Source organism: Schistocerca cancellata, chromosome 5 (genome assembly GCF_023864275.1).
Source record: "Schistocerca cancellata isolate TAMUIC-IGC-003103 chromosome 5, iqSchCanc2.1, whole genome shotgun sequence".
Lineage (NCBI taxonomy): Eukaryota > Metazoa > Arthropoda > Insecta > Orthoptera > Acrididae > Schistocerca > Schistocerca cancellata.
The window spans coordinates 346,164,380-346,176,726 of NC_064630.1; the positions used below are offsets into that span (position 1 = coordinate 346,164,380).

Here is a 12,347-nt window from a genome sequence, read left to right on the forward strand (position 1 = left end):
TCCATCACTTAACAAGTCTTCTAGCCACTCACATATCTGGGAACCTATTCCAAGTACTTGCACCTTCGGTAACAGTAGGCCTATGCAGTACGGCACCGTGTCAAATACTTTTAGGGAATCTATAAGTATGGAATCTGCCTGTTGCCCTTCATCCATAGTTCACAGTATATCATCTGAGAGAACGGCAGTATGACTTCGGCACGAGCGATGCCTTCTCAAACCGTGCTGATCCGTGGGCATAAGGCTCGCGGTCTCAAGGACATTTATTATATTCGAAGTTAAGGATGTTGTAGTTGTTGTGGTCTTCAGTCCTGAGACTGGTTTGATGCAGCTCTCCATGCTACTCTATCCTGTACAAGCTTCTTCATCTCCCAGTACCTACTGCAACCTACATCCTTCTGAATCTGCTTAGTGTATTCATCCCTTGGTCTCCCTCTACGATTTTTACCCTCCACGCTGCCCTCCAATACTAAACTGGTGATCCCTTGATGTCTCAGAACATGTCCTACCAACCGATCCCTTCTTCTGGTCAAGTTGTGCCACAAACTTCTCTTCTCCCCAATCCTATTCAATACCTCCTCATTAGTTATGTGATCTACCCATCTAATCTTCAGCATTCTTCTGTAGCACCACATTTCGAAAGCTTCTATTCTCTTCTTGTCCAAACTATTTACCGTCCATGTTTCACTTCCATACATGGCTGCACTCCATACAAATACTTTCAGAAATGACTTCCTGACACTTAAATCTATACTCGATGTTAACAAATTTCTCTTCTTCAGAAAAGCTTCCTTGCCATTGCCAGTCTACATTTTATATCCTCTCTACTTCGACCATCATCAGTTATTTTGCTCCCCAAATAGCAGAACTCCTTTACTACTTTAAGTGTCTCATTTCCTAATCTAATACCCTCAACATCACCCGACTTAATTCGACTACATTCCATTATCCTCGTTTTGTTTTTGTTAATGTTCATCTTATATCCTCCCTTCAAGACACCATCCATTCCGTTTAACTGCTCTTCCAAGTCCTTTGCTGTCTCTGACAGAATTACAATGTCATCGGCGAACCTCAGAGTTTTTATTTCTTCTCCATGGATTTTAATTCGTACTCCGAATTTTTCTTTTGTTTCCTTTACTGCTTGCTCAATATACAGATTGAATAACATCGGGGAGAGGCTACAACCCTGTCTTACTCCCTTCCAAACCACTGTTTCCTTTTCATGTCCCTCGACTCTTATAACTGCCATCTGGTTTCTGTACAAATTGTAAATAGCCTTTCGCTCGCTGTATTTTACCCCTGCCACCTTTAGTTAAGGATATTGGTCTGTAATTTATTGAGTCAGTTCTTTAGCCCTTCTTATTTACAGCAGTCATGTACGCGCTTTTTCGGTCACTTGGGACTCTGCGCTGGGCGAGAGACTATTACATTGATTAATCAAGGTTAATCATGGAGAGGTCGAAGAATGGTCCATAACACAGTCACACCATCAAGAAGAGACAAAACTTGTTTCGTTAATTAAAATTATTGTGAGAAAAAGAGTTCCAGTTATTTATTTAAACAAATATTTTATATTGAAACCACAAGTACGCTACTTTCACTAGTTTACAAATACATTTGTCTAGATTCGACTATAAAATACATCCACTGATTATACAGTATACAGGGTGTTCCAGAAATGTTCCGACAAACTTCGAGGGGTTATAAGGGTGTCTTGACGAACACATTAAGAATAGGAACCCATGTCCGGAAATGTCATCCAGGGTCATCACAGAGCGTCGAAATTATAGGCGGCGGTGCCTGCCGTTAGGTGAACTCTTCAGAGAAATTATGCTTGTTTTTTGATTATTGCGTTATATGTTTAGTGGGTCCACTGTGTCAATGTCAACAGTACATTTTATTTTGGTGACAGATTTTATTAATTTTATAGAAAATGACTGTATGTCTGCCAACTAAATACTTAGATGCTGTTCTCGAAAGCATGTCTGCATTAACACTACCTGTTGACGGCCACATTTTCTTTTTCTTAAGGCAGCCTGAGTCACTGAACACCGATACTGAGCAAACACAAATTCTAATGACGTTCGCGAGCGCCTTTACACGCTAGTAAAGTGACAGTGTGGTGTGGTATTTCATCACATGGGATTATCGGACCGTATGTTTTTCGCAAATGAACAAGGAAACACTATAACTGTCAATGCCGATCGTTAGGCAGAGATGTTACAAAGTTTCGTTACATCTGCATTGAACAACTTTCCAAACGTTCAAGAAGCCTGGTTTCAACAGGACGGAACAACATCACACACTGCACGGCAATCAATGGCCCATGTGCGAGAATTGTTTGGCAACCGTGTGATTTCACGATACAGTAACATTCCCTAGCCTCCTAAATCGCCCGATTTATCCGTTTGTGACTTTTTGTTGTGGGACTACCTCAAGAGCAAAGTCTACACGACACGACCAAGAACCTGGATGAGTTAAAGCAGAGAATTCGGGCTGCAATTCACAGTATCCCAGCTGAGATGTTGTAGCGGTCAATGAGAAATCACAACAGCAGATTTCAGGAATGTAATCGTACAGGAGGACGGCAACTAAAGGACCTAAATTTTTAAAAAAACGATAAATGCCATCAATGTTTCGTAAATGGCGAACTTGTAAGGTTTCGATTATTGTGAATGCAATTTCTTTCCTTTATCACTTCTAGTGTTATTGGATTGTGGAAACATTCCCGTTTTCTGTGTCTTTATCACCCTGTGTAATGAATTATAGCGTGCCTCATGCGGTACTTGCACTACATGAACAACGGAAAGGTGGTAAATGATAAACATTTTTCCTTTCGTCGCTTTGTAGCGCTTGTCAGAGAGAAAAAAGGTCTGAAATTATATGTCAAATTTATTGGAAGAGGCTAAGTGCTCTCATTCACAAATAGTGGAAGGATAAAATCTCACTCCCACCTATGGACCGTTGATAGGTAGGTGGTTCATACCCCCAGAGTAATTGTCGCCCGACAGTAAGGGACATGTGAGCCAAGTTTGGTTGAAATCGGTCCATTGGTTTAGGAGGAGATGTGGAACATACACACACATACGTAGATAGATTTTTGTAATATGTATGGATGTATCTGTCGACTAACAGCCGCATCCAAAAAGGTCAGCTAAAGTTGAGAGCTTCTTAAAGAGTGTAGTTTTCCTGCTCATTAACAAGCAAAAATTTCTCCAGAGAGAGTAGTATGTTAAGATGTGTCTAAGTTTAAGTGACGTCACTGAATTCAGCCACGAGCTAAGTAAAGCTGGTGGCTTATCTCAGCGGTAGAGGGGCGAGTAGCGCGGCCACTGCTGTGTTGCAGGATGTGAGGGAGGGAATGCGTTATTGTTCGTCTTTCACTACTGACACCATTCGGGAGGACGACGGTTCAACCCCGCGTCCGGCCATCCTGATTTAGGTTTTCCGTGATTTCCCTAAATCGCTCCAGGAAAATGCCGGGATGGTTCCTTTGAAAGGGCACGGCCGACTTCCTTCCCCATCCTTCCCTAATCCGATGAGACCGATGACCTCTTCTCCCCCACAACAACCCAACCCCTAAATACTGACACACATTGGAGTTCGTGACTCGTACTAATCAGCTGCTGTTGTATAAACTTTGACGTAGAAGTAAATAGTGAATGCGCATTACAAAGACTGTGATATCCAATTGCGGTACTTATCTGTAGCAAGGAACCTCAAATTAATTGAAGCTGTCATAACTTAACGCAGTGAGTGGAAGAAAAATGATATTCATATCATTTAGTAAGTATTCGTGACCGTGTCTTACATTGTAAGTACAGTTGCTCTTACCAATTTATCAATTATCCTCTTACACAGACGAAACAACAACATTTCCGCAGGTAATCGCAGTGTCGCAACTTTGGGGCCTCTGAGGGTGGCAGAGATCTGAACAGAGAACAGTCAACAAGGAGTGTTTCGAATTGCGCGAACTTTTGATGTTCAGTCCTGGGGGGTCGACAACCAAACTATCATGCCCTTTCTGTAGCTAGTCTACTGGGGACTGATGACTTATTTATGTAGGTCACCACTAAGATGGTACCTATGCGGCCCGAGGTACCATCCCACAATGTCAGTATTGCCTCTTGGGCAGAAAAGTTTGAGAACTACACAGTACTTTGTATAGATGCCCTCGTAATATGGTATGTTCGCTTTTAAGCATATTTACGTAGCTTCTTTTCTCTATGAGATAACAGCTTCTCATTTGCCAAGTTTTATCTGACAGATTTGGATGACGCTTTGATACTGAAACGCCTAGATTCGTGAAGTTTAAGTAAACTTAAAACAGCGATCAAGACGGTGGTGATATCAGCAGAAAATTATTATTAAAGGTAAGTAAAGTCAAGGAGGCTATCGTTCATAGCGCTTCAAAGCAAACAGTCATTTATTTGTACGTTCACTTATCACCGATCGAGGTTGCGTGGTGTTTAATGCACTGGGCACCACGCGATAGGAACGCGCCTCAAACTACCGTTAGATCCCTCACATTACGATTTTCCGTAGTTTCTCTTAAAAACTTGAAGCGAGTGCTGATATAGTTTCTTGAAAAAGGACTGAGCTGCTTCTCCTCCACATCCATTCCTATCCTACACTGTGCTATAACTGTAATGACAGCGACGTCGATGAGACGTTAGTCCCCAATATTTTTTCTTGTTTTTATGTGTTACAGTGCCTACCTCTCACGTTATGAATCCAATCCTGCCCCTACTTCCACAAAGATCTACTGTTATCGAATGTACAGTAACGTATGCTTTCCGCTCTCTTGTGCGCTGAGTGACGGTGTATTGTTGGTGACGTCTGGACCCTCCCGACTTGTCAAATTCGTACCTGTGCCACTCATCATCTCCATCTGGATATATCGGCAGTTCGACAAAAACTGTGACACGTTTTCAGAGGTATTCGGGAGACATAGTTAAATAATAAGGCAGCGTCCCATTACCGTCTCAATGTGGTTTGGGAAGTCAGCATCTATGTCGTTCGGCGGAAGTGGTGAAAGTTGGTGAGGTTTTTGTCTTGATTTTTGCGTTTATACAGATGATTATTGAAACGAAGAGAAGGGAGAGGAAGAAAGTCTACTTTAGCACCTAACCCTCTTTCGAACACAAATAAAAGAGTGATCTAAAGTAGCTTTCAGATCCGACTGGCGGATTACCGTCAACAATGTCGAGTACAAAACAGCGTGGAGAGGGTGGGGCTTAATCGCAGTCTGGTAATCAGCAACTAACTTTCCTACCCTCGCCAGATTTTCGTCACCGTTTGTACCGCTGGGGCAGGATACCCTATTAATGGGAAATCGTTCATCCGTGCTCTCGCAAGCATTTTAATTTAGAAGGCCGGATGCCGTTCCCGTAGCAGCAGTCGCTTATTGTTATAAGGACTGAATGTCGAGTGCGCAGCCTGTCTCTTGACAGTATAAACATTATCTCTCCAAATAATTCTTCCGCAGCTTCATCACTTTTTTAGTTATTTGACCGCTACTTGTCCTTGTCAAGCCTTCCTGTAGAAAAGAAATCCGTACATAAATGGTGAGCCACAGTTAGAGATATAAAGTTCTGACAACATAAAGAGTTTAGTTCGCAGTCGCATTCCCTAACTCGGTTACGCAAATGCCGTCCTTGTTCCTCACAAAAAATATTAAAAATCGACTACACGTAGGACAAACTGATCTTCCCCATTCTTATGGTCCTGTACCTCAAACGGCAAAAACGAAACCTGTAATGTTGTTGCTTTAATTTGTGGTGTAAGCGGTGCTGATAGACAACAAAAGCGGGTTAAAAGCTGTGAGCTGTCTGGGGAAGTTAACCTTGCATTACTGAGCAACTGTTTCACCAGATATCCAGTCTAGCTTACCAAATTCCCAACCAGACTAACATTATTTATAATCTTTTAATCGTCATACGACAACCGGTGATATATATATATATATATATATATATATATATATATATATATATATAAGAGAATTTAAATAAAAAGAAATAAATCATTTATATTTGGAAATTTATTTTAACATTGATCATTGAAATTTCAGCATATTAAACTTGATTCATAACTAAACTGGTGCCTTATTTAGGATTGTGAAAATGTGAGTTTGTAATCTTACAGAACACATCAAATATGCAGCCAAGATTGGGAGACTGCATACAACACTGCATTCATAAAATAACACACGAAGAACGTTGAAACATATGCAAGAGGAAATTAACCACAACCAACCGGTTCAATTTTCACCCAAAGAAGTTACGTTCGTAGCACAATCCTGTCCATCATGTAATTACCACACACTGGTATACTAAATTCATACTAACTCTCTGTGAAATCTTCCCGAAAAGAATAGCTGAGGGCTACTTTGATGATTACACCACCTGCTTCACGTGGTCAACTTGGTTTACACAAAGAGTGTAACTCCAGAATAATTTTGATAGTTAAAATAAATTAGATCGAAAAGCAATTTACAAAAGAAAAACCTCGAACTGGTTACTATCGTCTTACTATTAAACTGATGGGTCAAACAACTGTATAAGCACGTGGTACTGGTCTCACAAAGGACACCCCACGTGGGTTGAACATAAAGAAAAGTTGCTATATTGAAAAATATTGTCAAGACGAGACGTTATAATCTCACGCACATTCGTATTTAAGATTGATGATCTTAGTTAGAGTTACTGATCAACACGTGGTTCCACTTTACTCACAAAGTAGTGACAAAGCAACTACCGGAATATATTCTGAACTTCACACTCGAATTACACTGCGCTGCAATTTAAGATAACATTAGATATTTTAGAGCTAAACCTGAAATAAAGGTGATTAAATTTTCAGTTAGGCTGAACTTAAGAAATCCATTGTCCTACGGACTTAGCAGACACGCGCTTTGCCGGAGATCTTACCACTTCAGACGCTCGCCGCGGGCAGACTGCCCTGGTCCCTTCCTAAGAGTGGCTCACAAATACAAACGGAAGTGGCCAGAGGGGCAGCTTCCTATACCAACATGACAAGGGACCGACAGGACCATACTAAGGATAGAAACCTCTTTGCTTTTAGAAAGCGTAGCTACCTGTTCCGACGTTGGTCCTACTGTTCTCTAGCAGACAGGCTTGTCTGCTACCCTCAAGCATGCAACTAGAAATACATTTGCTCATTCATCCTCTCACACAGAAGGGAAGGGGGATGACAGTATCTTATCATATACAGTATATAAAAGAAAGCGGATGTAGGTTCCGCATGAGACTGTGTGACATGCATTACATATAAACTGTTTTTTAAAGTGTAGTAGTGTGACAGATCGTTCTTGTTTATGTGTAAAGGTAACACGTTCCACTACTCAGTCTCCTCCCAGATAGTCAGAAACGCCACAGTAAATTTAGAAGAGGAATTTATGCCGTAGATGGCAACATATTTCAGAAATTAACATGAAAGGAATCCAACAGAGACCTTTCAAACTCTCATAGGATAACTTCGTTGTCCGTCTGTCTGTCTGTCTATCCGACTGTTCAAGACCCATTTCTGTTGTGAACCGATAGATGTATCACCTAGAAATGTATGTCACATTTTATAGTCTAAAGCTCCTTGGCGTTATAAAAAAGTAAAGCACTTAAGTCAACGGAATCAACAGATATGGCCATTTCTTTCACATATCTTGACTCTCGCAAACTCAATCCTCAAAACTTACAGGGTACTTCTAATCATATCACACAAAAAAGTTTTGTCATTTGTTATCAGGCTGCCTGTCTGTCCCTTTGTCTGTTGAGACACTTTTTCTCAGGAACGAGAAGACGTATTGAGTTTTAATTTACGTCACATATTGATGTCTGTTCCCTTGGCGGTATAACAAACATTAGCTTGCAAGTCAATACAATCAAAAGATTGGCCATTTTTGTCACATTTTTTTATATTCTTCAAGCTCACTCATTAAACCTATATGGTATTTCACCTTGACATAGAACCATGAAATTTGACAGGGGGAAGAGGTTTCTCTGTACAGGTAAAGAAAATAATTAAAAAATTATTAGTCCGTAATTATATTTATTTTGTGATTTGTTATCCGACTTCAAACTTGAAATTAAAATATTCGCAAAAGTCTTGGAACCGCTGAGACTCATGTCTTGCCGATATCAGTGTCGATAACAGACAAAAATCTTCGAGATCCTCGATTCCTGGAATGGGTAACTGTCTATATACGAGTACATAATTAAGTTTGTACAGAAACCTCTGTGCGTGAGTGCTATTCGCATCTAGCTAAACATTTTTAAAAAGTATTTTAAGTGTGGTTCCGTCCGCCTGCTTAGCTGAACCGTAACGTATTTGCCTACCATGCAGCCGGCCCGTGTTCGATTCTCTGCCAGGTTGGCGATTTTCTCCTCTCGTGGACTGGATGTTGTGTTCTCCTCATCATCACTATCATCACCGATACATATGTTGCTCAATGTGGCGTCACGTGAAATAGATTCGAAACCCGGTGGCCGAACTTCCCTGAAAGTAGCTTCCTGGCCATCAATGCCACGTGATCATTTCATTTCATTTTTACTGTGGATAGGTAGCTGAAAAAGGACGTGCCTCATTAATCTGTATCTGATACCCATATGGAATGTTACGTTATCTCATGACAGCTATAATGTTTGATTGGCCGTTGCCTGCCATTCAATTATTAACGCAGACTGCTGCTTCAGTTTCATTGTCTTGTCAGAACTTTACATCACTGAGCCACCTGGGACTCGCTATTTATTATTATTTTGTTAGTACTGGAAGGCTTGAAATGAGGATTCGACTTTGAAATTAGTAAATAAAGGAAAAATGTGTTTAACGAGTTTTTTCTAGAAGTAAAGTTTATACTAGTGACCAGAATGTGTTAAGAGATTCGGCACGGAAACAGGGATTAAGGATAATTTGGAGCTTAAATCATTGTTGTTGTTGTTGTGGTCTTCAGTCCTGAGACTGGTTAGATGCAGCTCTCCATGCTACTATATCCTGTGCAAGCTTCTTCATCTCGCAGTACCTACTGCAAGCTACATCCTTCTGAATCTGCTTAGTGTATTCATCTCTTGGTCTCCCTCTACGATTTTTACTCTCCACGCTGCCCTCCAATACTAAGTTGATTATCCCTTGATGCCTCAGAATATGTCCTACCAACCGATCCCTTCTTCTAGTCAAGTTGTGCCACAAACTCCTTTTCTCCGCAATTCTATTCAATACCTCCTCATTAGTTGTGTGATCTACGCATCTAATCTTCAGCATTCTTCTGTAGCACCACATTTCGAAAGCCTCTATTCTCTTCTTGTCCAAACTATTTATCGTCCATGTTTCTCTTCCATACATGGCTACACTCCATACAAATACTTTCTTAAATCGTTCTCTTGCAGAAATATGTCATTCCAAGCTACGTTGTCTTCCCTACCGGCGTCGACCAAAGTTCAGTGGCAAGTAAATGAAGATACAGAAAAATATGTTATTTAGTACTGGATATGCCACATAATTAACGTCGTACGAATACGTTTCACTGGCCTTACGTTAGAGGCTGCTGTCCAGAGAGGGAGGGGCGTCAGTTGCAAATGCCTCTTAAAATTTCAGTCGCGTTTGCTACTTTGCACGCGTGAAAGCGAATATTTGAATCCACTCAACCGGCACGGATTTACACAGTAGGCAGAAAGTTAGGGTTGCGTGTTGCAGTGAATAGCAGAACACGCCTCGACCAACGACGCCGGAGTGATGCTCGGAATACCATTTGCATTAACGCGGCGCCGACAATCTCCTTTCATTCGTACGACCGAGTGATCGAGCCGGTAGCCAGAAGTACTGCAGAGGGAGGGGGAACATAAATTTTTTGGGCCACTTAACGAGTTAGTCGCGGACAGTTTCTACGACGCCGTCGTCGCGATTAGACCGGAATGTCGAGGGGTGTCGGCAGACACATCCTAAATAAAGCGAGCGGTGTTTCCCGAGTGATATACGGTGGCGCGGGTGCTAATCTGGCCGCGATTATACCATTATCGAAGAATTCACGTGGAGGAACTGTGAAGCGGCTGCCACCATTACTCAGCGTTACGGCGTGCTAGTCACCAGCGCCACACCTGCGGGCGCAGGTGCCGCCCGACGGCTCCTGCAACGTCTTTTTCAGCTTCACCTTCGACGCCTGGGTCAGCATTGAGAAGGCTGATTCAGACGTAAGAAATACTGTGTGCCGTAACCAGTTTTTCCGTCAGTCCGCACAATGTTCCGTCTCCTACTATTTCCTTTAGTTTTATCTTGACAGCCAGCAACAGAAGGTTGCTTTACAATGTCACGGAAAAGGAAACGGACTATCGATCGAATGAGGTACTGTGACGTGGAGCGTTCCCCAGTATTCCACAAGATAGTCGCTTATTTTTATGGCATGTGTTGTCATTAACCGTACCACGTAAATGAAAAGTTGTTTCGTCTGAGGATGATATAAGTATAATTGATAGCGATTAATGTCGTAAACTCAACTGCAGGGAAGCAACACTAGATTCACAAGTGATAAAGTGAATTCAATTGTAATATAATTAAAGGACAGGATATTAAACATTGCTGCAGGTGACCAGGTGACTATTAACAGCCGTCAAGTAATGTATAAAATGTATGTTTGATCATCAGTTGCTTTTTTATTTAAAACCCATATATCGACCGGTTTCAGTCACAAATCATCTTCACGGATTAGGGTGAAAACAATTTAAGCCACAACATCACATCTGTCATTAGTTATATAATGGCCACGTCTCGTATGCAGAGCATACAATGAATTCGACCTAAGTCGAAACAAGGCCCCGGGAATAGACAACATTTCATTAGAACTACTGAGAGCCTTGGGGGAACCAGCCCTGACAGAGCTCTACCATCTGGTGGGCAAGATGTATGGCGAAATATCCTCAAACTTCAAGAAGAATATAATAAATCCTATCCCAAAGAAAGCAGTTGTTGCCAGATGTGAAAATCACCGAACTATCAGTTTAATAAGTCACGGCTGCAGAATACTAACGCGAATTCTTTACAGACGATTAGAAAAACTAGTAGAAGCCGACCTCGGGGAAGATCAGTTTGGATTCCGTAGAAATGTTGGAACACGTGAGGCAATACTGACCCTACGACTTATCTTAGAAGATAGATTAAGGAAAGGCAAACCTACGTTTCTAGCATTTGTAAAATTAGAGAAAGCTTTTGACAATGTTAGCTGGAATACTCTCTTTCAGATTCTGAAGGTGGCAGGGGTAAAATACAGGGAGCGAAAGGCTATTTACTATTTGTACAGTAACCAGATGGCAGTTATAAGAGTCGAGACATATAAAGGGAAGCAGTGGTTGGGAAGGGAGTAAGGCAGGGTTGTAACCTATCCCCGATGTTATTCAATCTGTATACTGAGCAAAAAGTAAAGGAAACAAAAGAAAAATTCGGAGTAGGAATTAAAATCCATGGAGAAGAAATAAAAACTTTGAGGTTCGCCGATGACATTGTAATTCTGCAGACAGCAACGGACCTTGAAAGAGCAAATCAACGGAATGGACAGGGTCTTGAAAGGAGGATATAAGATGAACATCAACAAAAGCAAAACGAGGATAAAGGAATCTAGGTGAATTAAACCGGGCGATGCTGAAGCAATTAGATTAGGAAATGAGACAATTAAAGTAGTATATGAGTTTTGATATTTGGGGAGCAAAATAACTGTAATGGTCGAAGTAGAGAGGATATACAATGTAGACTGGCAATGGCAAAGAAAGCGTTTCTGAAGAAGAGAAATTTGTTAACATCGAGTATAGATTTAAGTCTCAGGAAATCGTTTGTGAAAGTATTTGAATGGAGTGTAGCGAAGTGTGGAAGTGAAACGTGCACGATAAATAGTTTAGACAAGAAGAGAGTAGAAGCTTCCGAAATGCGGTGCTGCTGAAGAATGCTGTAGATCAGATGGGTAGATGACATAACTAATGATGAGTTATTGAATAGAATTGGGGAGAAGAGAAATTTGTGGCACAACTTGACTAGAAGAGCCGGCCGCGGTGGTCTCGCGGTTCTAGGCGCTCAGTCCGGAATCGTGCGACTGCTACGGTCGCAGGTTCGAATCCTGCCTCGGGCATGGATGTGTGTGATGTCCTTAGGTTGGTTAGGTTTAAGTAGTTCTAAGTTCTAGGAGACTGATGACCACAGATGTTAAGTCCCATGGTGCTCAGAGCCATTTGAACCATTTGACTAGAAGAAGGGATCGGCTGGTGGGACATGTTCTGATGCATCAAGGGATAACCAATTTAGAACTGAAAGGTAGCACAGAGGGTAAAAACGTAGAGAGAGACAAATAGACG

At 41.4% G+C, this 12,347-nt stretch overlaps 1 protein-coding gene across 1 annotated transcript in view; it reads right to left on the bottom strand.

Moving 5' to 3' along the window:
* The window catches only part of LOC126188532 (max-binding protein MNT-like), a 63,775-nt gene extending 53,592 nt beyond the window's left edge, over positions 1-10,183 (bottom strand). The window contains exon 1 of the mRNA XM_049930133.1: positions 10,110-10,183. Coding sequence (XP_049786090.1) covers positions 10,110-10,183 — 74 coding nt within the window. The remainder of the gene's footprint in view (positions 1-10,109) is intronic.
* Between the last annotated feature and the right edge of the window lie 2,164 nt (positions 10,184-12,347).